At 36.0% G+C, this 27332-nt stretch overlaps 2 protein-coding genes across 10 annotated transcripts in view; one reads left to right on the forward strand and one right to left on the reverse strand.

Annotated features, from left to right (window-relative positions):
* The window catches only part of MYNN (myoneurin), a 24749-nt gene extending 13787 nt beyond the window's left edge, over positions 1-10962 (forward strand). For 6 of the 7 annotated variants that reach the window (XM_033429561.2, XM_033429562.2, XM_033429559.2 and 3 more), the window contains one exon: positions 584-10962. In XM_033429561.2, the coding sequence (XP_033285452.1) occupies positions 584-846 (263 nt within the window). In that variant the 3' untranslated portion in view covers positions 847-10962. The remainder of the gene's footprint in view (positions 1-583) is intronic. The other variant, XR_004483643.2, reaches the window with a different exon arrangement.
* Positions 8945-27332, reverse strand: part of LRRC34 (leucine rich repeat containing 34) — a 19769-nt gene continuing 1381 nt past the window's right edge. The window contains exons 2-12 of one of the 3 annotated variants that reach the window (XM_033429563.2): positions 24411-24473; positions 24009-24132; positions 23189-23307; positions 23026-23090; positions 21933-22016; positions 17964-18092; positions 15631-15726; positions 12361-12515; positions 11822-11977; positions 11067-11193; positions 8945-9286 (exon numbers count right to left, since the gene is read on the reverse strand). In XM_033429563.2, the coding sequence (XP_033285454.2) occupies positions 9083-9286; positions 11067-11193; positions 11822-11977; positions 12361-12515; positions 15631-15726; positions 17964-18092; positions 21933-22016; positions 23026-23090; positions 23189-23307; positions 24009-24132; positions 24411-24473 (1322 nt within the window). In that variant the 3' untranslated portion in view covers positions 8945-9082. The remainder of the gene's footprint in view (positions 9287-11066; positions 11194-11821; positions 11978-12360; positions 12516-15630; positions 15727-17963; positions 18093-21932; positions 22017-23025; positions 23091-23188; positions 23308-24008; positions 24133-24410; positions 24474-27332) is intronic. The other 2 variants (XM_049709794.1, XM_049709793.1) reach the window with 2 other exon arrangements.

Genomic DNA, 27332 nt, shown 5'->3' on the forward strand with positions numbered 1-27332 from the left:
AATGTATCTTTAGTCAGTGGGGTAATTACTCCCTTGAGTAACACAGAATTTCTTACTTCTGAAAATAAATGAAAGTGCCATACCTCTGAACTTGAACTCACAGAATAATATGAACTATTCATTAATACATTCACTGAATAAACTGGGTACTTACTATGTGTGTAGCACTATAAGGTACTTTGAAGGAATTAGAGAAGTATAATTAGACATTTACTTTGAAGGAATTTATAGTCTGTTGAGCATTCAAGGCACACCTAAGTAGAATGTTACATACCAGTGAGATAGACAGATGTCACAAGGTGGTATATGAAAAACTGACAAATGAGTGATAAAGTAGATAGGAAACAGCTTACCCTGGTCTAGCACAGTTAAGTCCATTTTTATAATGGTGCTTAAACCTAATCTTGAGGCCCCATAATGGATTTGTATAGATAATGCTAAGGGCAAATCAGCAAAAAGGAAACAGTGTGACTAAAGGTGTGGGGCTGAAATGCAAGTTCTGGGGGTGGTAAATAGATTGAGTCTTCCTCATGGTTTTTGTTTTGTTTTTAAAGATGGTGAATTTTTTTATCTTCCATTTCAGGTACAGATAAAATTCTAGATTCCAGTATAGAGGATCATCCCTTGAGTGAACAAGATTCCATACAAAAAAGTCCTTTATCAGAAACTTTGGATGTGAAGCCTTCTGATATGACTTTACCACTAACTCTTGCACTTGGGACTGAGGACCACCACATGCTTCTGCCTGTTACAGATAATCAGTCTCCTACATCAGATACATTGTTGAGGTCAACTGTGAACGGGTATTCAGAACCACAATTGATTTTTTTACAACAATTATACTGACTTTGTGAGGAATATGGAATTGCTAAATCGTCTCTGGTAGTAAACATAAACATCTCTGGTAAGGTGCATATATTCATATTAAATTAACCCTTCATTTGAGTTGTGGCCATTATTTTTCATTCACTGAAGTAAAAGCACCTGATGCTGCATCATAACTGTGCAATGCTTATTTTGATATTTGGCTTTTATGTCTACATTATACACACAGCTTTTAAAGGAATGAATTATACTACAGTAGCACTATTTGGGGTGGATAAGTTTTACTATCTTTTAGAGCTGCCTTAATTCCATATTTATTTTCATTTTAGAATTGCCTTTCATTTACTCAAGTGGAATCTATCAGTTTATGATTCACTTAATGACCTGTGGGATGTGTTTATTTTCTTCCCCTCAAAATTTAAACAAAATCCATAATAGTATCAGCCCAAGAGTGGTGCTGTTACTAAGCGCCACAGACCAGTACATAAACTATGGGGAAAAAAAATTCGTATCTCTGCCTAAGAAAATTTAGGTACTGAGTAAGAATTGTGCTATTTCTCTATTAATATAGTCCATTGGAGGTAACTTTTCTAATGAAACAAAAAGTGCTTCTCTTAAAAACTAGAAAACTATGTATAAATTTTGTTCATTTAGAACTCAGTATTCTGGATAAAACCAATGGTCAGTACTTTTGATTTGAATTATCTGAGACTACATTTTCAAAGTGAATTTTAAATAGATATTTGGTGTTTTTATCTTATTAAAGACAGCTTCAGATTTGATGCAGATTGTTTTAAGGTTTCTAGATTACTGGAGATGAGGAAAATATACTGAGTTTTGATAATTTTTGATAAGCCTCTCATATTCTTATGCACTTTTTAAAATATAAAATCCTAAAAAGAATTTTCTAAATAGAAACTTAATGCATAGTATAAAACACTTGTTTTCTGAATTTGTAATTATATTCATAAATAGTTAAGAAATTAACTTCAGTTATAAGTGAACATTTGAGTTATCAGAAAGCCAGTTTATTAAACATTTTATACTTGAGTTTTCTGTAAGTTTCGAGTTTTACATTTTTATAGATTAAACCACAACAGTTCATGGTGGTCGTAGTTTCACAGTAGTCCTTTTCCTTCCTAATGAACTTAGAAAATTCAGATTTATTCTGATATTTACTACCACTCTTCCCCCTCCCATTTTTCCCACATATTGATTTATTTCACTGCCTAATCTTTGGACAGTAAATTATCAGTTCCTCAAAGTCAGTTCCTATACTGCTGATCAAACACCATGGTGACATTATTTCTTACTTCTGCCGTGCATCATTTGTTTTCTGCTTTTAAACTATACCTGTAACAAAATTAATGTATTTTCTATTGGTATTGATTTCTTTAGTTGTATTTTCTCTGGGGTTCCTTGTCATAGGAACCAAGTAGAAGACTTAGTAAAACTAAATTCTTCTAAACTGTAGAGATCATCACCATTTTACAGCACATGCAGCATTTTTACAATAAATTGCCACCAGTGGGATTGACTTAATTAAATAGAGTTTGAAATACTGCCTTTGTATAACAGACATCAAACTTAGTATTTAATTTATCTAAGAAATCTAATTATGCATATGTATTAATTTAATATACTGGGTTTAAATACAATTTATAAAGTTATAAAAATGTTCAACTAATCTATTCTGGCTTAAATTCAATAGGAATTTATTGGAATGTGAAGAAATTAAAGAAAATTAAGACTCAGCCTTTTTAAGAAGTCTGCTGAAATGGAGAGGCTATATTTAATTCACATCTTCATTAATCCAAGCATCTAATGAACAAAATTTCTTTTTAAAAGCTGCTGTAGTGATGTCATAATTCTGTAAGGGTAGTAGTTACCAAATTTCCTCTAACATGATGATAATTAGCATTTGCCTTTACATAAATTAGTCTTTAAATTTATTATATTTAGGATTATTGGAGTGACTGAAGTTGATCTATTCTCTTCATCACATTATCTGCTTCTTAGCTAAAATAATTTTATTTTAAATTGACATGGCTTGACACTCTTCCAGAATGACATGTAAAGAAAGCTTGAAGACTGAGTATCTTTGTCTTGTCATTCTTCTCATAATGCTGTATTATTCTTTATCATAACATGCATGTATTTTAGTTGTATCTGCTATCATTGTAACACTCACAATTATCAGTTAAGTTCATCTTTAAATATATTTACTACAATGCAGTGTTTTGGGAAAGTTCTATTCTTAATTATGTAAGTATTACTAAGTTTTTTGAAAGTCTTTTTAGGATGCTGAACATCTTATTGAGAAATTATTTTCTAAGTTAATTTTGTTTTGTATTTGTATTAGATTATTCTTTCTGTATCGTTAGGTTTTAGGCTTTTTAAAAAACCATAGATTATATATAAATGATTTTTTGCTGGTATTTGTTTTATGTTTAATTTCATAGAATGATTTTGATAGACAGATTTTAGAAAATTGTTTTATTTTTTCCAAAAGAAAAGGTTCTGTCATTTCTCTTGCAACAATAGTGTGTCACTTTTCTGTATGTTTCATTTCTACAGCAATTGTACAAATGAGAGTAGTTGAAATGTGCTTATATAAAGACAATCTACATGTACTCATTTTTTTAAATATCCTAGAACAGTAACTGACATTTGATGCATATCAGAAACATAGCTTAAAAATAGTGGTGTCCAAGCCCCACCCCACCTTAGGCTCTCTGAATCAGACGATCTCCAGAACATGCTGAAAAGCTCCATAGGTAATCTTAATGCATACCAAACACTGAGAACTATTATCCTAAACATTTCTTGGTGTTCTTCCTTTGGGCTCTTGATATGTGATATGTAGGCTCTATTTTTTTTTCTTTTGGCCGCACCACGCGGCTTGCAGGGATCTTAGTTCCCCGACCAGGGATTGAACCCGGGCCCTCGGCAGTGAAAGTGCAGAGTCCTAACCACTGCACTGCCAGGGAAGTCTCTCTGTGGGCTCTTGATAAATGAAGCTCTTGATATAACTTTTCACTTTTTACTCAGAGATTTTGAGTCTTTAGAACTTGGCTAGAAATACCACCAAATAAAAAGAAATTGTACTTTAATGCAATTTCTGTAAATTCTACATTTTTACTCATTATGTATGAACAATACCGATATTTAGTTATTGGAGCATTTCTTGAGACAGTGATATGGTCTACTCGCCTGTCCTCTACAACCCCTGCCCCCCCCTTCACTGAACAGAGATTTGGTGTATTTGCTTAAGGAATTTAGATAATTATCATGTAAACACAGTAATCATTCAGAAATAGGGTATTTAATTTCAAGAATATACTGAAATAAACACCATGGATGTGAATCAGATATTTGGATTAAAATATCTGGCCATTATTTCAAATGCTGGAAAATTATTGAAATCAGAATACATACAGCTGTAAAGATGAATAAAATGATCTCCTCTTTTAAGTTTACAGTCTAGTGGGAAAGACAAGCCTGAATGCCAAGTGTTATAGTGGAGGAAGGAAAGAAAGGAAATGCTGAGCAGTCAATGGAAGTTGAGTGGACAGAGAAAGGGCTGTTACTCCCCTGGATAGGCAAACAAGAGGAGATGGCTAATGGGAGGAATTTGTACACAGCTGACTGAGGTAGGGAGAATGGAGAGAAAGTCTGAAAGGTGGTGGCAGAGATAGGAATCAAAGACACATCTAGCACTATCTATACCACCTTGAAATAGTCCTCTACCTTTAGCCTGTGCTGAAAGAGTGGGATTAGATAGCCATGTTTATAATCCAGGATCTCACACACTCAACTACAGTTGACTGCTGAAGGGCAGGGATTAGACAGCCACACTTGTAACATATGATTCTATACTTGTGACCACAGCTGACGAACAGCTTACCAGGGAGAAACAATTCTTAGGCCAAACGGAGCGACTTTCTTAAGAATTTGAGCTATGAAATTCAGAGACTTCCTAGGTATTGGTGTACATGGAAAAGATCATTTAGATCTGGTCCAGAGTCACTGAAGCAAGCCAAAGTCTAAAAGAAATAGTGAAGAAGCAGAGAAAGCTGACCTGTAGAGCGAAGCAAGGGGATGAAGTAGGTTTGCAGAACCAAGCGACTGAGGCCCTGTGAGAGAAGTGGCTTGGTTTCGGGCTTTGCAGACCTTTCTTGAGGTCACACAGCTATGCTTCATTTCCTTGTTCTGGATGCCAGTGATTTTTGCCTATTAAATTCTTACAGTAAAGCCCCCTTTCCTTTTTTTTTTCTCTCTCTCTTTTTTTTTTTTGCCGTGCCGCGCGGCCTGCAGCATCTTACTTCCCCAGCCAGGGACTGAACCCGCAAATTCCCTAAATCCCCCTTTTCTTAAGCAGGCTTGAGTCAGTTTCTGTTGCATGTAGTTAGGCAGTTTCAACTTAGAATCCTAAGTTCTGATCCTCAGCGATTGAGTATATGGAGGTGCCATTAACTGCTAGGCAAGAAAAGGGGGAGGTTTATGGAAGAGAAGACTTTATTTTGTATGTGCTGAATTTGATCAGTGGTGAGATACCTATGTGAAAATGTCTAGCAGTAGTTGGAAATGGGGACTGAAACCCAGCAGAGGTTAAAGCTAGAGAAACAGATCTTGCAGCATAAGGCTAATAGTTATTGTGATAGAAATGATTTAGGCAACCCTGGGAGATAGTACAGAAGAACAAAAGATGAGGACAAAATCTTGGGGGAAATGCATTTTAAGAATGAGCAAAAGACAGAAAAGGAGATGGAAAGTGATAATAGGAAGAAAACCAGGGTGATGCAAGTTTCACGAAGACAAAAGTGGCTTTGTACTGATCACGTGGTACAGAGAAATTAGATAGGATGCAAATCAAAGACAACATTGGGTTGAGTAATTGGGTTGGGTAATTGGAGCATGATGATCCCCTGAGAAAGGCAGCTGCAGTAATAATAGTGGGAGTAGAACCCAGGTTGATATGGTTTGAGTAGTAGATAAGACATAATGAATACTACCATTTAGTTTGAAAAGCAAGAGTGTGTACAGCAAACAAGATCATTTTATCAAATATCTAAAAGGTATAAACCACTTTATTTCTTGCTTTTTTGCTTCAAACTTGAAACTTTGTTAAATGATGAGCATACTAGAGTCTGTAACACTGTAATTTGAGCTGGATCTTAAAGGATGATTGCTAAGAGGAAAATGGAAGGAAATGTATAACATGTATATGATTGCAGATTTGCTCGTTACAATTCAGATGTGCAGAAGAAGGTGAATTTTCCTACAGAACTCTTGCACCCAGTGGGAAGTCTAGAAAAAAATTAACTTTTAGTCCTAGGCACTTTAAAACCTAATCTGATACAAAGCAGCTAGAATTTATATCTTAAGGTAGTGCTTAAACATTTTGAAAATTGCTGTCTTATTTCTACCCTTTGTCTTCTCTCTAAAATGATGTCCACATATATGGGGAGGAGAGGAGGCTTGCATGACAAAATGGCATCAGGGAAGACACTGTCTTCACTCTATTCTCTGAGCATCCTGCTGGCCTCTCATGCAATAGGCAACAGCTTGTAAAATATGTCATCAGGTTTTCCTTAGCCTGGTCAGAGCCCAGTAATTCTTGGCTGACCTGGCTTCACCTTAGTTCTCTTGGATGTGGAGAAGAGAGCTCTGAGACTTCTGCAAAAATGTCTCAAGCGGTCCCGTGTAAGTCAGGTTGCAGGTTTAGCACATGCCACTCCACTGCAGGCTCCAGATAAGCCTACTTCCCATTTACCTATTTGCTTCCCACTCAGCTACCTTGTCAGTCTCCCCTTGGGAGAATAGAGGAACTTTTCGGTCCCCTCTGTAGCACAGAGGAACAGAGAGTAGCTTGGGAAAGCAAACTGCATTAGGAAGGTTTACTTTGATATGGCTGTGTCCTAGCCTGGGAGTATCTCTTCCAGAATCCTGTGGACTCCTCTACTACCCAGCATATTATGGAATACTTCAAAACAATGAAAGCTGAATAGACACTGCTACTTTAAACAACATGAATGACTTGCACTAATATAATGTACAAAAGAAGTCTGACACAAAGCGTATCTATACTGTATGATTCCATTTATATAAAATTCCAAAACATGCAAAACTACTCTGTGATGTTAGACATCATGATAGTGGTTGTCTATTGGAAGATAGTTGGAGGTGGTTCTGGGGAAGCTTATGGCATTTACTATCTTTATCTGGGTCCTGGTTAACACAGATGGGTTAGCTTTGTGATAATTCATCTCGCTATTCACTTAGATACTTCCATTTAAAAGAAGTATATACTAAAGAAACTAATTTGAAGAATGAGAAAACCAGAGCATTGGTTTTCAAACTTCAGTGAGATTAAAGATGACCTGGATTGTAAAACTGCGGATTCCCCAGACTGTCCTCAGAAATTGATTCAGTAGCTCTCATTCTAAGAATCTGTATTTTTAACATTTGCCCCAGGTGATTCTGATGCTCCATACTTTAAAAAATGCTGATTTAGTATCTTCAGTTTAAACTGTCTTTACTCTTTGGACAGATGTTCAAGTGTCTGTGACAGAAGTCTGTCATAGTGTTTCTCAAGTCTGAGTGTATTGGCTATCTAATTGCTAGGAGTAGCATTTCCTCACCAGCTTAATGTTTTCCAAATGTAATGACAGTTGTTAGAAATGTTTGTATTTTTTCCTACACCATGGTTTTCTTGCACTCATTGAATTCTGCAGTTTTTCAAATTTGATCAAAAGACAAAATTTTTTTAAATTTCCTATTGCATTTTTAACACTATAGACATGACTTTCCTCGGACACACAACTTTTTTTTAGATACAGTCAATTATTTCTAGCTATATTCAGCATGTAATAATGTAAAAGAACTTGGTAAAAAACAGCTAGTCTTTATATCTGCAGAGGAGAGATCTTAAAGTGGAAAGAAAGATCTGAAACATGTAGAGAACACTGGAAACTAAAGTTTGATAAAAGCTAATAACTAAGAGTAAAATAAGATTCATCTCTCTGAAAGCATGAGAATGGATTTGGTAAGGCATTTAGGTCTTTTCTGGCTCAGTAGCTCTAGAACATTAAGTGCAAATCATGGTTCATATAATTTATTCAGATGTTCTTCCCATTTCATAACCACCACCACCATCTGTGCCACCCCCTCATCACCACCACCCCAGTTTCCCCAGGGAGTATGGAAGTGTGGTATGAGGTGCTGAATATAAGGAAAAACCTGTTAAACTTTAAGAATCATTAAGTAGTGAGTAGGGCATATTTAATTCTTTAATCTATTAAAGGAATGGACAATGACAGATGTGGGGGTTTTCTGTAATGTTAAATTTTTTGAATAAATACAGCTGTGATTTGAGGAATTCCCAGTACTTTAAGTGAAGGCCAATACTTTGACAACTGTAAAGCTATCACCTTTATTCCTCTCAACATTTAGAGACAGATGGTTTTTCCATTTAGACTGCAGAACTTCAAGTAACCTCTTTAAATTGTTCACATAAAATTTTTTTTCTCACACTTTGCCAGCTTTAGCAGTAATAAATCATTCAGATTAAACAGTTAAGTGGTATGTATGAATTAATTTGTGAACATGGGTGTGTAATCAAAGGATCGTGGTGTCTGTTGCCTCTTCATAGAAATTTTAATTTGAAAACAGGATTGACCACAGACAACAGTAATTGTTTGCCATCAAATCATGAAAATGTTATTGGCATCCTCCAAAAGAGAGAATTATCTTTTTTAAAAGTTCACTGGCAGCACTGACTTGTTTGGAAAGTATACATTTATATGTATTTGTATATGTATATATATATTTGCCTGTATTTGTGAAATTGTATCAATACCCATTTGTAAAATACCTAAAATACTTTTTCAACCTCTAAACCCCTTGACAGTCCCTGGAATCTGCCACCTGAAACCTTTTTACCACTTCATGACAACTTTCAGTTAGGATACCTATGATGACCTTTCCTTGTATGCTACTTTACTCTTTGGGTATATTTTCTTTATAAAAAGAAATTAGTTCCTTGATTTCCTTCTCCAGGTGTTCAAATTTTAGTCCCTCTTTTGCTAAATTTCTTTGAAAAAATTACACTACTCAGTTTTTCACAATGGACAGTTACTCACAGTTTAGTATCTCTTTTCATTGTTCTAATTTATGAAAGAAAATTTAATAGACAATAAAATGTAATCTCCGTGAAGAGTAATAAGACAAATATATGAAAATTAAAGCTTGTTTTTCATAGATATTGACCTACTGGTACAAGAGTAAGACCTGCATTAGATGATAGGCTGCAAGCTTCTCCATAACCTGGTGTCCAGTAATAATGCCTTTTAAGGCCATTGGAGACTTCTGCAAGGTACACGTGTCCATCCACCACATATGGCTCCACATCTGTATTGTCTGATTTTAGACGGCCCATGTGAATTAAATCTGAATATGCCTAGGATTTTTAAGAAAAACTGTATCATTAAGAAAACAGTTTATTCATTTTACAGTGCTTAAACAAATATCAACATTCAAATTAAATGTGATAATTTATAGTTTAAAATATTCTGTATAACACTGCTGAATTTTATTTTCCAGGCATTGTAGTTTTTATTAATTCCACACAATGTAATTACAATCTTGCAAAACTTATTTCTACATTTTAACGTTATTAGGCATGTTTTGTTGTTTCATGACTCCCCGAGATAACAATTCTATGTATTACCAATTTTGTGGACCAGAGGTCTCATGGTCAAAATTTTCAAGTCCTAAGGTGACTGACTCATAAATAAGGATGGAGGGCTGTTGTATATGCCCTTGAAGATCCGATGACAGCCAGGGATCCATTTTTCAGCAAAATAAACAATCACAGATTTTGGCATACAACTGTATGGAATTCATGGACCCTCTGAAGATAATCTATAGATTTAGGCTTAGACTAGAGACCATAACCATAGTATGAGATGCTGGCCTGGCTGGCCACTAATTATTTCTTCATTGTAGAATTTTCTTTGTATATCTCTTATGGATCATTGATATCTACATAAAAGTGTCATACAAACATGTTAAACTAGTTTGTCAGTAAGGTTGCGATTATAGAGAAAGGCAGAAATTAGACAGTAAAAGATTCAAAAGTCTAGTTGCTTTCTGCTGTAGCTTGTCATTAGTAGTTCCAACTCAGCTCAGCCTCTAGTGTATAGAATGTGGATATGATGTTTTTCTGAAATCAAGGGTTTTTTTTTTTTCTTTTTTTTTTTGCAGTACACAGGCCTCTCACTGTTGTGGCCTCTCCCGTTGCAGAGCACAGGCTCTGGATGCACAGGCTCAGTGGCCATGGCTCACGGGCCCAGCTGCTCCGCGGCCTGTGGGGTCTTCCCGGACCGGGGCACGAACCCGTGTCCCCTGCATTGGCAGGTGGACTCTCAACCACTGTGCCACCAGGGAAGCCCAAGGATTTTTTTTTTTAATAGTGTACATTTTATTAGCCTTTTTAGTGATAGAATTCTGGTTAGTCTTTTGGCAATTTTTGAGAATTCGAACATATATATATATATTTTTTTGGCTGTCTTGGGTCTTTGTTGCTGCGCGTGGGCTCAGTAGTTGTGGCTCACCGGCTCTAGAGCGCACGGGCTCAGTATCTGTGGCACACGGGCTTAGCTACTCCGCGACATGTGGGATCTTCCCAGACCAGGGCTTGAACCCATGTCCTCTGCAGTGGCAGGTGGACCCTTAACCACTGTGCCACCAGGGAAGTCCCCTAACATCTTGTTTTTCTTTCTCTTCTTTCCAAATGAAAACTATTTGTTACTATGCTTTTTGTGTGTGTTGAAAGCAGTATCAAGGGTTCTCTGTATTTACATAAGCAACACACCAAATATTTTGACAGCTTTTACTATATCTCTCTAAATTCTGTGTCTTGGTTTAATTATTGGGTAGCAGATTGGAGATTGTGCTACAGCAAATTTAAAATAAATCAACAATTGTGATTTAAAAAAACTTTGGAGAAATTGGGACTGTGTAATTCAGTGACCTTTATACTAATATGTAGTATTTGATATCTTCTCCTATTTCAACCACAAAACTTTCCAATAGCTAATTTTTAGGACTTAACATTAAAATTTATCAAAACTGCAGTGTCTCATTATACTTTGTAATCACGTCTAAGGCATCTGTATATAACATCTGACGTTATAGGGAAAACCCCAGAAAAAGCCTCAGTGAAGAAAAAAACTTACCACACATGTAGCTTCATCAAATTTGTTTCCCCACAGGTAGATATTAGAGAGTGTGGGATTTGTTTTCATTGATTGTGAAAGTGCAACAAGTCCGTCTCCCTTTATGTTGTTGCTTACCACTGACAACCTTTGGAAAACCAAAAAGTAATAACCCTGGAAACCAACAGTTCCACAAAGAGAATGCGTAAGCTAGCAACAGCATTTATTACACACATTTTTTTGTGTTAAGTCATAGCATTAAGTACATTTAATGTATAATCAAAATATTGACCTAATAATTCCTAAAATCCAAGAAACTTAGTTTTCTAATTGGATACTTCATGTACCTAAGTAGAGCTACCTACATTTTGGAAATAAACAGCCTATTGTTTTCTATTTATTATTCAGTAAAGGTTTGGGGTGGATTACAGATATATTTTTCAAGATAAAGTCATCCAAGTAATATTTTCTTTGATTCATTCTTATTTTAGAGTCTTGATCATATTGAATGATTATAATTTTTCTGTTAGAATTCAGGATAAAATAAGAGTTTTCTCATTAATTTTAAGCAGTCATAACTAGAATCAATCTAATTTTTAAGATTACTTTTGAAAAATAGAAGAAATTGAAATGTTTCCTGTAACTTAATATGTCAATTTAGAAACTGAGTTTTCATATTTCACCATGAATCTTAAGAGGTAAGAGGTTTAAGGTTAATATTCTAAAAAATTTAAGGTTTTCTTTGTTATTTTGGTTAAGTATAAAACCATACTAACGCTTTAAGAGTCCTGTTGTGTGAAGCAAGAGTGTCACTGAGATAGTTTGCTCCTGCATTTTCTATTCTGTTAAAAGAAAGATCTATTACTTCCAGGGTAGTATTCTTTTTCAGTACATCGGCCAAACACACCATTCCATCCTGAGTTATTTTATTGCTGGGAAAGGAAAAATACATAGTTATATTTGGAAATATGAAGTATTCTTTTATTCATAGAGATAGCATGCTTGAAAACTTATATAGTAATAAGTACTTTCTATTTTAGTTAAGATTTATTTTAATCACTCAATTTCCAAAAAGTTAATAAAAAGTTGCCATAAAATGTTGCTTCTATTCTGGTTTACATATTTAAATTGCTCTCAAGTTATTATATCGGTATAAGCCGAATAAATACTAAGGCTCAAGATAAAAAGTTGACAACAATGGCTGCATTTTCTAATTTCTGGAATTAGTGTCTAACAAAGAATCTTATCTACAGTGAATATTTACAGAGATTATTCCCATGATTTAACTCCTGAATTAATATATGTTATCACTTACCAGCTTACATCAAGGTAGCGCAGGCTTCTGTTCAGATACAGTGCATCACATAACTGTTTCATACCACAGTTTTTTATGTCATGCTTACACAGGTGTAGTTCAACAAGGCACTGATTTTCTTTCAACATGTGGCCTAGATGAACTGTGGACTCTTCCTAAAAATAGATAGTCTTTTTTCTAGAATATAATTTTGAAGCAGTACATGTTTATTCCAAACATGCAAAGTTATTTAAATTAGCTTTTTAAAAAGATTTTATCAGTTAAGACTATTATTAGTCTACGATTTGCAATTTGTTTGGCATGGCTTTTTAAAAAAATCATTTTGCCACAAATATCTTTACTGTCTTAGAAACAGGCAGCAGGCACTAGTAAAGTGCAGTGACTAAGTGATTTAAGAGATGCTGGTTAAAAAAAATCATTACTAAAAAAGCAACAATCATCTCAGCAGGAAAAATAAATCAAAATAATTGGTCCCATGATTGAGCATGAGGGAATTCCCTGGTGGTCCAGTGGTTAGGACTTGGAGCTTTCACTGCTGGAACTCAGGTTCAATCCCTGGTCAGGGAACTGAGATCCCACAAGCTGCACGGTGTGGCCAAAAAAAAAAAAAAAAAATTGAGCATGAAAGCTCCTTTACTGCTGTCCTCTCAAGACAAGGTGTTCTTGCCCCTTACAGATGTTTCTAAACTTTGCTCTTGATCTCCACTCTTTGTAGTTTTTAGACTCCCTCCCTCCCTCCCTCCCTTCCTTCCTTCTTCCCTTCCTCTGCTGCTTCCAGGCAAAAGGTATATAACCTCAGTGAGAATCTGAACACCAAGCACTTCAAATTTTTAACAGAATCAGAGCATGTCTTAAAATGAATGGGCCAAAGTATTTTATGATAAGAAGTCCTGATGCATTATTGCTGTTTTTATAAGTTTTATAGTCACTGGAAATGCTGATCATGGATAGCCATATATGCTCGAATTATCTAAAAGTACTTTGAGAAAAAATAAAAGTTAAATAAAATCATATAGCAATAGCAGATTGTATATGAGCTTTAAAATAAAACTGTCCAAATGCTAGCTTTACCTTGTACTAACTTTATCACTTTGGGCTAATTATTTCATCTAGCTGAGTCCCAGTTCCCTTTTCTATATAAAATAGGTAAAATTTTACTTCCCTCACAGAAGTAAATTAACAGAAGTACCTGGCACAAAATTGGTGTTCTATAGAAAACCACAAAGCATTTATTATTGTTCAATATTCTATAATACGGTATCTGATTTAAGTTATTGCTTTGACACTGAAAATACATATGCAGAGGGAAGCTGTAGTCTGAAATCTTAAATGAAAACTGACCACTTACGAGGTCCAGTATTGCTCTGCATAGTGCTGGAGCAGAGGATATACTCAATACAGATATGATGTATGTCTCGACTGCATTTTTAGGTCAAGAAATTGAAAGAGGGACCATCCTTATTAAGAAAGGGAACTAGTATCACAAATAGTAAAGGGCTTTGTTTTTTGGTGTTTTTTTTTAGCTCCACTCAGTTTGTGGCTTAGTTTGGCCTAGGGTGGCACCTAGCATCAGCATTTTTCTAAGCTCCCCGGATAATGAACAGTAAAATCCTTAAATGAAATAGGTTTGCTGGCTTGTATTTGGGAACAGCAGGTATGAGGAAGCACAAGAGGATTCTACTCCACAACCATTTAAGAGAATAGTACTGTCAGGGATAGAAGATGGTGGTTGCCTTGGAGAGGAATAGAAAGCAGGCTAGTTTATCTGACTGCCCAGAAGCACCAGGCTAAGAGCAAGGTCTAGGGCCTGAGAAAGAGCCCTGGGCTTTTTAAATTTTTATTTAATAATTTATTTCGGGCTGTGTTGGGTCTTTGTTGCTGCGCACGGGCTTTCTCTAGTGGTGGGGTGGGGGGGTGGGGGCGTGGGCCCTGGGCTTTCAATAACTATTCTCAGATGGATTTAGGAGTAATGACACTGCTCAACATTTAAAAGAGGGATTGTGCTTCTAATATAATTTCATATAGTTTAACATACTTCCTCAGGGCTTTAATCCGGGAAAGTTTGACTCAGCCTTCATATCTCTTAACATGTCCTCAATCTGAGAAGCTTCCCTGCCACCTCTCATCCCCCTGCATTGATTTCTATGTCTTTTCTCCTGCTCCCAAGGCACCCTGAGCATATCACTCTCCAGACTTGTGGATCTCCCTCCATGTGGACTGAAAAAAAGCTCTTTGAAAATGAGGGCTATGTGCTTTGAGATTATCCCTGGCACCAGCATTGTTTCTTGTTTAGGGTTGCATTCAAATATTTACTGAGTGAAGAATGAGAAATGAAGCAATTTACTGAATGCTTACTTTGAGCCAGGTATTTTGCTGGTCTTTAAAGTAGGTTCTTCTATTTGAGGATTCTGGTTGTCTTTTTGAGATTAAATTTGTAAACATGAAGCAATTAACATGATGTAAAATTCCAAAATTTTTTGTACAGGAAAGTACAGAGATAATTCAAAGGGAGAGATCTATGTAGACAACGAATGCAAAATATACTTACAAATATGAAAAATATTTTAAAAATATGGTTAATTCTCAGTTACTCATACTAATGGGGAACAGTGAAGTAGCTGATTTAAAGACCAAAGTCCTTGAACTTTTTCTTTTAGTAGATATTCTGTTTTTGTTTAGACCAATAGTAAAACGAGTTCTTATTCCCTAGCATTTTGCTGATAAGAGAGGAGAGCCACCTAAGAGTGTTAAGGGGCAAGGAGAAGCCTTGAGAGTTGGAACCATGTTTTTACCGTCTTTCTGTCTCTAGCCTGCAGCTTACCTGAAGCACCAAGTCCAGACCTCCCAGACTGCTATTCATATGCAATTTGCCATTATAGCTCAGGATTTCAAATGTAATGGTTCATCACATCAGTGTAACAAGAACAAACAAATCACAAAACAGTTCACACTGGGCTCTTATAATCCTCCAGCCTTTAAAACTTTCATCATTTATGCTTTCATTTTAAGCCCTCTGCCCCTCACAGGTTTACTCACTGAGAATGAGTTTATAAGAAAAATAGACATGTTTTCTGTTTAAATAAGCAACATCTAAAACCATATTTATAAAACTTTTACCAAGATTTTAAAATTTTCAAGTTTTTCTTTGTAAACAGTACTTTACGGTTCTAAAAATACAATGCATTCATGAATCTTGACATAACCTTCAGTAAGTAGTACCTTCATTTTATTCACATGTAGCCTTATTAACTGCTCACTTTGAATACATACCTGTTCACCATAAAGTACAGGTCGGTTTAGGTTTAATCCCTTAATTGTTTGGTTTTGAGTTAGGACTGTAGCGAATGCTATCACACTCTGCATTCCCTAAAAACAGGTAAATTCATTAAGGAAACTGACAAAGTATATAAATTAACCCCTAATATTTCAAGATCACTAATCTGGATTCTGACAAATCAAAATCGTGTTTTTAAAAAGTTTAAGTAATTTCCTGATCCTTCAATTGTAGGTTGATCAAATTCAGAAATGAATTGTTACTGTGTTATTTTCTCTCTGCCCTGAAATCTGTAACATACATGGGGAGTTTCTTAAGGTTTCAGTATCCATTTCCTCCGGTGTTTACCTCTAGGTTTGCTCCTAACCCCTCAAGGTTCTATATGATGCACAGAAATACAGACATACAAGTGGATCCCAGCTAGGGCTCTATACTACTTATAGTGTATATCCTTAATGCAAGCTTTCTTTTACATTCATACTAGTACTTTAGGTGTGTGTTTGTGGCAGGAAAGGGTTACTAATCACATTTTTCACTGCTGCCACAGGCCTCGCTCTACCTTATTGGAAGGGCCTAGTCCTCCGCCATCTCTGTGATGCACACACATCTAGTTGTTATGCCAGAAAACCTGGGCTTTCTTCCACTTCACCAGTCAGTCCTCTTACTCTCCTATCAGTTGATCAGCAAGTCTTACAGATTCTGCCTCCAAAAGATGTTTCAAATTAGTCCATCTCTGTAGCTACCACCCCAACGCCAGTCCTCATCACCCACCTGAATTACTGCAGAAACTGCCTAAGTGGTCACTGGGCTTCCTCTCACCACCCTCTAATTCCCCACAGAGAGACAAGAGTGATCTTTTACAAGCACCAATCATATCATGTCACCCCTCAACTTAAAGCCTTTCCATAATTTGCATTTAACTCCCTTTGTGTAGCTACTCTGGCTTTTTAGTTCTCAGACTCAGTATTTCATCATTCATGTACTCCCCTCATGATTTTTGCCATATCTGAGTATCAGTTTTACTCTTTACCTAATACTTTTCCATTAAATCAACTCACTTTTCACTTATATTTATTTTAAAACTGTTTCACTACCATAAATGGAAAGCCACAATCCCTTGAAATAAATAGAAAGCATTTGTAAAAATAAATATGTATTAAAATTACCTCAAATTATGTCAGTCAGTATGCTACCCATACCACACTTGGGGAAGCACTAACCTAGAGTCTGTGGGTTCTGGACCCCCTGCCTGGAATGTTCTGCCATGGACCCTCTTCAAGGGAGCTCTTTCTCATCCTTCACGACTCCTAAGTATGACCTCCTCAGGTCTTCAGGGAACCATCCTATCATGCATATTACCTTCTGCCCATTATCAGAGTACTTCGCCAACTTTGTAGCACTTTTCTCTAATTTACTGATGTTTTCCTAACTAAAATATAACCTTTATAAGGGCAGAGATCATATCTGATGCACTCCTGTATCCTTAGAATCTAGAATTGTGACTGGTATGTGTAGACAATACACAGTTGACCCTTAAAGGGTCAAGGATCAACTGTGTACCTTGGTAGCCATGGATTCAAACAACCTTGAATCCTGTAGCAACTGTAGTATTTACTATTGAAAAAAATCTGCATATAACTGGACCCCAGCAGTTCAACCCGTGTTATCAAGAGTCAACTGTGTATTGGATTAATGCTTTCCCAAGACCATACTGGCTGCATCTACCCACTTCTTAAGCTTTAGAGCCTATTACCCCAAAGAGCCTCCTTGGCCCACCTTACTGTTTTCCTGTCCCAGTAATTTTGCATTAACCTATTAAAAATAGGTTCCTAACAGTAGGCCTGAAGGTTTGAAGGCATGTTTGAGAAAATGAAGCCTGGAATTTGAAGACGTGCAAAACAGACAAACTTCTCATTATCAGTCCAGATGAAGGCTCAGAGCAGCTCTTAGCATCATCTTAGGTTTTATGCTATAACATAACTACTCACTGCAAAATGTTTCCATAAGTAAAAAATTTATATTATACAAATGAAGTAGTATTTGTTTAATTAAAAGGAACATAATCATCTTCTTTAGAAAATCCCATACAAGTTAAGAAGGGTAACAGATGGAAGTTTAGGAAGATTTTTATTACACTGGATATTCTTCCATAATATTATTATAATCTGATTCTTATTTAAAAAAATATTTTCTCTGATATTAGACCTTAGAGACAAGCTTAATCATTCATAAGACTGTCATTTAGCTGGTCTCTGACACTTCTCTATGCTAGTTTCCAGGGAGAATGATCCAATATCTGAGTGACTATCTCATACCCAATTTTACTCACCAGATCACAGTCACCCAGATCTAATTTCTCTAAGGATGAATTAATTTGTAGCATTGCAGCAAAAAACATTCCACCCTTATTTTCAATCTTGTTTCCAGTCATTCTTAGGTGTTTCAGAGTTGTATTCTTCTGAAAAGGAAAAGAGGCAAAACTTGGTTAAAATTTTAACCCATCGAATTCTCTTTAGATTACATGAGTTAGGAGACTATATTACTATTTGCAGACTCATCAGTTTTTCATGGAGATAGAACAGGATATATTCCTTAAAGGTAACATTCAATTTCCCATAACAGATAAAAATCTAGTTTAATAGTTTAGTAGAAAGAATGCCCAGGAAATAGATACCAAAATAATGACCAGTGAATGAAGCAGATTTTAATAACTTTCCTTTCATTAGAAAATCTATAAATTTATCTTCTAAGAAAATTATACCACCTTTTAAAATTGAGATGAAATTCACATAACACAAAATTAACCATTTTGAAATGTACAATTTGGGACTTCCCTGGCGGTCCAGTGGTTAGGACTCCATGCTCTCGCTGCTGAGGGCCTGGGATCAATCCCTGGTTGGGGAGCTAAGATCCCGCAAGCAGCACGGTGCAGAAAAAAAAAATAAGCAAGAAAATGTACAATTCACTGGATTTTACTACATTCACAGTGTTGTGTAGCCATCACCTCTAGCTAATTCCAAAACATTTTTATCACCCCTAAAGGAGACCCTGTACCCATTGAGCAATCACTTCACATTCCCCCGTATCATTTTGAAAGTGATACAATTTCTCAGACATTTGCAAAGTTTAATTCCTTCTCTTATTTCATTTCTTTTGATAAATCTTTCACAAAATTACAGACATTTCATTGTCCTAGTGAATAAATATCTGGACATACAAGTGTAAATAATTAACTTTAAAATTAAGTCAAACCCCTTTAAGAGTGGGAAGAAGGCAAGGATGTCCACTCTCACCATTTCTATTTGACATTGTACTGGAGGGTCTAGATAGGACAATTAGGCAAGAAAAAGAAACAAAAAAGGCATCCAGGTTGGAAAAGAAATAAAACTCTTGTTTGCATATGACATGATCTTGTATGTGGAAAATTCTAAGGAATCCACCAAAAAAACCCAAACCAAAACAAAACAAAAGCTGTTAGAACTAATAAATGGGGAATTCCCTGGCAGTCCAGTGGTTAGGGCTCTGTGTTCTCACTGCTGAGGGCCCAGGTTCAATCCCTGGTCAGGGAACTAAAATCCCACAAGCCGGCCAAAAAAAAAAAAGAAGAACTAATAAATGAGTTCAGCAAGACTGCAGGACACAAGATCAATATACAGAAATAACTGTATTTCCATACACTAGCAATGAACAATTCAAAAATGAAATTAAGAAAATTCCATTTATAATAACATCAAAAAGAATAAAACATTAGGAATAAATTTAACAAAAGGGCAAGACTTGCACATTGAAAACTACAAAGCATCAAAGCATGGTTGAAAGAAATTAAAAACAACCTAAACAGGGACTTCCCTGGCAGTCCAGTGGTTAAGACTCCGAACTTCCACTGCAAGACGCATGGGTTCAATCCCTGGTCGGGGAACTAAGATCCCACATGTTGTGCAATGTGGCCAAAAATAAATAAATATTAAAAAAGTAAAAAACTAAAATAAAAACAACCTAAGTAAATGGAAACACATCCCATGTTCCTGGATTGGAAGACTTAATATTAAGATGGCAATATTCCCCAAATTGATCTAAATATTTAAAGCAATCCCTCTCAAAATCCCAGTTGCATTTTTTGCAGAAATTGATAAACTGATCTTAAAATTTATGTGGAAATGCAAGGGACCCAGAAGAACCAACACAATCTTGAATAAAACAAAGAGGACTCACTTCTTGACTTTAAAACTTACTACAAAACTACAGTAGTCGAGATATTGTGAGACTGGCCTAAGGATAGACATATAGATTAAAAGAATAGAATGGAGAGTACAGAAATAAACCCTCACATTTATAATCAACTGACTTTCAACAAGGATGTCAAAATTAATGGGGAAAGAACAGTCTTAACAAAAGGTGTTGGGTCAAATGGATATCCACATGAAAAAGAATGAAATTAGACTCCTACTTCACATCATATATAAAAATTAACTCAAAATGTATCAGAGAACTAAAAGAGCCAAATCAAAAAGCTGTTAAAAGAAAACGTAAGTGTAAATCTTCATGACTTTGGATTAGGCAAAGTCATGAAGTTGTAGCCTTCTTAGGTACATCACCAAAAGCCCAAACAACAAAAGAAAAAATAGATCAAATGAATTTTATCAAAATTAAAAAATTTTGTGCTTCAAAAGACACCACTAAGGAAGTTAAAGGCAACCTACAGAATGTGCGAAAATATTTGCAAATCACGTATCTAATAAGGGGCTCCAGAAAGGGCAAAAGATTTGAACAGATAGTTCTCCAAAGAAGATATACAAATGACTAATTAGCATATAAAAAGATACTCAACATCTTTATTCATTAGGGAAATGCAAATCAAAACCACAAAACCTCTTCATACCCACTAGGATAGCTCGAATCAAAGAGACAATACAGCTTCCCTGGTGGCGCAGTGGTTGGGAGTCCGCCTGCTGATGCAGGGGACACGGGTTCGTGCCCCGGACCGGGAGGATCCCACATGCCGCGGACCCGCTGGGCCCGTGAGCCTTGGCCGCTGAGCCTGCACGTCTGGAGCCTGTGCTCCGCAACGGGAGAGGCCACAACAGTGAGAGGCCCGTGTACCGCAAAAAAAAAAAAAAAGACAATAACAAGTACTGGTGAGGATATGGAGAAATCAGAACACCCATACATTGTTGGTGGAATTGTAAAAAGGGACAGCCACTTTGGAAAACAGTTTGGCAGTCACTCAAAATGTTAAACAGAGTTTCCAAATGAACCATTTCACTCCTAGGTATGTACCCTAGAAAACTGAAAACATACATGCACAGAAAAATGTGTGCAAAAGTGGAAACCCAAATGTCCATTAACTAATGGATGAACAAATGTGATATTTCCAAACAATGGAATATTACTTGGCAATAAAAAGAAATGAAGCATGTTACAACATGGATAAAATCTGAAAGCATTAGGCCAGTCACTAAAGGCCACAAACTGTACGATTCCATTTATAAGTGGCCAGAATCGGCAATCTACAGGTAGAAAGTAGATGTGACTGCCAGGTGCTGGAGAGTGAGAGAGAGAAGCACAGAGAGGGATTACTAACAGGTACAGGGCTTCTTTTTTGGGGGAAAATGCTCTAAAAACAGTGATGGTGCTGATGGTCACATAACTGTGAATATAACTGACTGTTGAACAACACAGGGGTTAGGGGCGACGACCCTCTGTGCAGTTGAAAATGAGTTTAACTTTACATTTGGCCCTCTGTATCCGAGGTCCTGCATCCTCAGATTCAACTGACAGTAGATTGTGTGGTACTGCAGCATGTATTTAGTGAAAGAAATCTACATGTGAGTGGACCCATACAGTTCAAACCTGTGCTGTTCAAGGGTCCACTGTATTCAATATACTTAAAAAACACTGAATTGAACACTTACAAAGGGTAAATTTTGTATATGTGAATTATATCTTAATAAAGCTCTTTATTTTTTTATTCTCTATTTTTTTAACTGAAGTATAGTTGATTTACAATGTTGTGCTAATTTCTGCTGTACAGCAAAGTGACTCAGTTATACACATATATACATTCTTTTTTTATATTTTCCATTATGGTTTATCCATAAAGCTGTTTATTTTTAAAAATGAGTTCAAAAGTGCTCATGTAATGTCCAGATTTTAATAAACTCAAGTGAAATAAAAAATATACATTCGCACAATATTAAAATAAGTTGACATTAACATTTGTTTCTGTTGGTTCCAAGCTAAAACTAAAGAAGTTAAAATTCCCAAATAAAATGTTAGTTTGAGGTATACGAATGCTTACATGTAGTGCTTTAGCAATCAGTTCTCCACCTTCAGGCCCGATGTCATTAAACATAAGGTTTAAGTAAATGAGATTATGTTGTTTCTAAAATAAGGAGAGAAAAGAAGCTATTACATATATATTATTAGAAATCAATAATATGTAAGAGCTGCTTTTTAAGTAAAAGTGTTTACCTCCAAAAAAAATCTTTATAACCAGGAAATTTCAAGGTCCAGCAAAAGAAAGGACCATTAAGGGAAAAAATCAACATGATCATTTAAACAAATATAATGGCAATATAAAGAAAAGAACTATATTCATTTTTGATCAATGATTCAAACTATGGATGTGCTTTATGTACTTAACCATAGTGTATGAGTTTGCAAAAGATGACTCAGGAGGCTCTAGGTACCAGCTCTACTGAGACCAAATACACAAATGGGTTTTTAGTATATTTCAAGTGTTATAAATATGGCACAGAGTCAGGACACTTGACATTTTGCAAAACTAGTGTTTTGTGTGTGTGTCATTAGACTAGGTGATTTCACCGTAAACAGAACTAAGAATATTTTGATGATGATGCTTTTGCAGCATTTTTATTTGTGGTTGATGAAAATAACTTGGTTACTTCACTTTTTTTTTTTTTTAATCCTCACTCTGTCCACACATTGTGTGCCATTTCATGGACATGAGAATTTTAAGTTCATTTTAAGCTCATTAGAAGCACTTGTAGCAGATGAGAAAGGAACAAATAGGAAATTAAAAGGCCAATTTAAGGGAAGGATAAAAAATGATATATGCTGCTTTAAACATTTTATTTTAACTGAAAATACAGACATACATACGTATGTGCCAATCTTCTGAGGTTGAAACAAAGCCTTTTCTTTAACGACACCTATTCTGATTGGTGGGCCACACTGTCTTTCGTAAATAAAATGCAACCATAAAACAGCATTTCAGCTTGGGTATCTCCAAAGTGAAGTCTGCAGTAAAGGGTTAGCTTAGCAGGCTAGGGGTGCTGAAACCCTGCACGTTCCAAAGAAAGGGCTGGTTCTTAACTGGGTCCTGGGAGAAAAAAAAAATTAACCAAGAACATTTTGTAGTAAAATAATACCTGAAGGAGTTCTGCAGCATAGGATGCACCAACATCACTTATGAGGTTATATCTAACATCCAAACCTGAAGAACACAGATGAATAGAAGCTGATATTCCTTCTAGTGAACACTTAAAATCAGGAAAATGAAAGCTGGAAGGAATGATTCTTAAGGAGACATACCATTAATATATGGATTATTCTTTAAAATTCTGCAAAGAATCCAAAAATCTTCACCTGTTACTCTTTCTACTGGCATTAAGCGACAGTTACCAGCAACATTTAATGTGATTCCTGCCAATCTGTTAAAATATAAAAAAGAAATCCAGTAAAGAAATAAAAGTATTTTTCCTTCATGTTTAGTAACATCATGGATAGAATTTACTGGAACCAAGTATGTACCACAGTACAGATTTATATCAAGTAACTTAAAACTACTGAATATGCTACAGCTTTTGCAAAGCACCTTAATATATGCATAGTTTAGGGCTTCCCTGGTGGCACAGTGGTTGACAGTCCGCCTGCCGATGGAGGGGACGCGGGTTCGTGCCCCGGTCCGGGAAGATCCCACATGCCGTGGAGCTGCTGGGCCCGTAAGCCATGGCCGCTGAGCCTGCATATATATATATATATATATATATATATATATACATGTGTGTGTGTGTGTGTGTATATATATATATATATATATATATATATGCATAGTTTAATTTCTCAACCACAAGAAAACCAAAGTATTCCCACTTGACAGATAATGACATTGAAGACTTCAATGATTTGCATAAGTAAACCCAGCTCACAGGAGTTAAGGACAAATCTGGAACTCAGTAAACTCCACTACCTCCAAGACCTAACTATGTCAATCATCTGTGCTGAATCAAAAAGTATGTCCACTTTATCAAGCATTTGCAAATGGCTTTCAAATCACTCAGTGTTCCAGTATTTTCACACAGATGAATATCAGTGAATGTTACTGATGTGATCAAGTATTTGTCTTCCTTACCCCTTTTCAATTTCTTCATCCACTTTTTGGAGTATATGCAATATAAAAGGTTTAATTTCCTGGGACTTTTCCACACATAGCTCATAATAATATTCCTGTAGACCGCCAATAGGTTCTGCAGCTTCTGAAAAATAAATGCGTTACCCTTCATCACATATACATTATCCCAGGAGCTTCCCCCCCGCCAAAAGAAAATCAAACTTCTTTCAAAGATACAAATGTGTGCGTATAGAGTTGAGGGCAGGGTGAAGAATAGGAGATGACATTAAGAATACAGAAAGGGAAGAAAAATAAGAAGGAATGGGAGAGAAGAAAAATGCTGTTTGGAGAACTAGGGCCATAGAAGTACCCACTGAGGGTGGGCAGACACTAACTTCGAAGTGACACAAAGGGAGAACTAACCTCTGTTATGTAACAGGCCTGGCAGCTGAGGAAAATGATGTCCAGAGAAATTACGTATTTTGCCTAAAATCATACAGATAAATAAGGGCAGAGTACAGAATCATACTGACTCCAAAGTCTCTTCCTACTCTGCTATAATGGGTTAGGGTGACTCAAGGTTGCTTATCATGGCTTCAAACAAAGACAATTTTATCACAGAGTCTAAACTCAAAAGGGATCCGAAAAATCACCAAGTCCAACAGGCTTCTTGGAGACCCTCTATACAATGCACGTTGATGGCATTTGAATACAGCTCTGTCTGTGCTTCCCAACACCAAGTTGAGGCCTAGCTCACAGAAGCACTTCACCTACCCAGGCCTTCCATTTCCTCTTTCTAAAGGTGATTTTCCCTGTCCAGTCCTTAGTAAGGAAGACAGAAACAAAACAGGAGTTAAGAACTTGTTCCTCTGTTATACCTGCACTTTTCCTTAATGGTCTTATTATTTTCGATATTACTTTTTAAAAAATTTTTATTGGAGTATAATTGATTTACAATGTTGTGTTGGTTTCAGGTGTACAGCATAGTGAATCAGTTATACATATACATATATCCACTCTTTTTAAGATTCTTTTCCCATATAGGTCATTACAGAGTATTGAGTAGAGTTCCCTGTGCTATACAGTAGGTCCTTATTAGTTATCCATTTTATATACAGTAATGTGTATATATCAATCCCAGTCTTCCAATTTATCCCTCCCCCCTCCCCTTCGCTATTACTTTAAAAGCATCCTTTTTGAGGCCCAGGCCTTCTTGGGTAGAAGGTATGCTGACACTTTTCTTAGAAGCACACACCACTGTCTGTATTTTCTGTCCTACCTTTTGGGTATGTCTCTTTAAGAGTCCATGCTCAGATATCACTACTCAATCAGCCTGAGGTCTTTAGGATCCAGCTTCTCTAAGTCTCTACATCTCAAAGATCTTATTTGCTGAGTGGATTTCTGCACTATATGAACTAAAGAGTTTGCTAAACAAATATGCAAAACAAGATTTAAGATGAGGAACATCATATTACAAGTGCAAGCAAATAAACTTTTCTTATAGTTTTTTAAAATAAACTTTTAAAAAGTAAATTTAGGGGACTTCCCTGGTGGTCCAGTAGTTAGGACTCTGTGCTTTCACTGCACTGCAATGCAGCCCAAATAAATAAATTTAACCCACACTATTTCAGATAACTTGGAAATTTCAATATCAAAAAGAAAAAAGAAAAGAAAAGAAACATTCATCAGCAATCCCACTACCAAAGAACCACCACAACTGAGGTCTGGGGCTATTTCTTCCCTATTATTTTTCTTTATCCTTTTTTTCTTAAGTTAACATTGTGAGCAGCTTTCCCATATCATTAGATATTCTCTGAAAATTTTTAATATCAGCATAATTTCTGTCTTGTGGATAGATGTACATAAGAAATCTTTCACTTACCAGATATAAAATAGATAAACAACAAGGACCTACTATATAGCACAGGGAACTATATTCAGTATCTTGTAATAGCCTATAATGGAGAAGAATGTGAAGAAGAATATACTTATATATACATATGTATAACTGAATCACTGTGCTATACACCTGAAACTAACACAACATTGTAAATCACCTACAATTTAAAAAAATTTTTTTAAAGAAATCTTTCACTTACTTTAGGAAATTTTCATGTATTTAAATAATACTTTAGCACAATATTTCCCAAATTGTGTTTTGTGGAATACTAATCTACAAGATGCTCCAAATAGAATAGGTTTTACTGTCAAATAAGTTTGGGAAATGATGAATTGAACAATGCTAAAGAGATTCCTATCTACAACACTTCTCAGGACATTTAAAACTCTCAGGTGCTCAAAGATTCCTCAGATTGTTGAGCCTGGCGGGGAGGGAGGTTAAAAGTGCTCCCAGACTTAGGACTTTCGTGACCATGGTTAACATGGAATGCAATCCAAAAAATGCTAGTTTAGCGTCCTCAACAGAAAACAAAGCAAGTAGATCTCAAACGGATTTACTTCCTGGAGCTGGGCTCTCACCGGGTTTCTTTCCTCTCTTCTGGCTACTACTTTCCTCGGTATTAAAAATGTTAAACAAAATTTCAGAAATAGAGACCTGATTGAAATAAAGACGTGTTTATTTGGGGTTTGTTAGGACTGCAACCCAGGAGACACAGATCCAAGAAGCACTTGAACTGTGTTCCACCAGACTACAAAATGGTGGGGGCTTATAAAGGCAAAAACCCCACAAGGTTACATAAATTGTTTGTCAAGAATTAGGATTGGAGCTGGCAAGAAGTAAGGGTGCTTGGTAAGCAAGGACTGGTTAGGAGTCTGAAACAATTACAAAATTGCAAAGGTGGGGGTAATTTGAAACTACAAGGTTGCAACTAGCAGCTGCTAGCAGATTCTGTTTTGAAAACAGCTGGTAGTGTCCTTGAGTCTGATACAGTTTAGAGAAAATTCAAGTTCTCAGTGATGAAGGAATGCATCTGAAATCATATCCACAATGGCCACTTGGCTCCATGTTGCATGCCTGTACCACAGTTACTCCATTTTGATTTTTAAACGATCTTAAGTATGTCATCAAAGAAGAGAGGATTGCCCTGAGAATTTCTCTGACGTTCATTCTGCCTGCCCTCAGCTGGCACGACCGTATCCAGGACATGCAGACAGACAGACTTACAGGTCATGTTTTTGTGAAGACATGAAGGAATCTTAGATTACAAGCTAAGTATAGCTAAAGAAATTTACAAGAATATTTGTATTTAATTACCTGGCCATGGATGTCGATTATTTTAAAGCTTCAGCTATATCTTTCTGCTACTCTCTCTTTTATTTAAAATTCACTTAAGTATTGTATGTCAGGATTCTACGACACCAATAATTTATTTCCTATAGTGTATT

The sequence above is a fragment of the Orcinus orca genome, chromosome 5 (assembly GCF_937001465.1).
Source record: "Orcinus orca chromosome 5, mOrcOrc1.1, whole genome shotgun sequence".
In the NCBI taxonomy this organism is placed as follows: Eukaryota; Metazoa; Chordata; class Mammalia; order Artiodactyla; family Delphinidae; genus Orcinus; species Orcinus orca.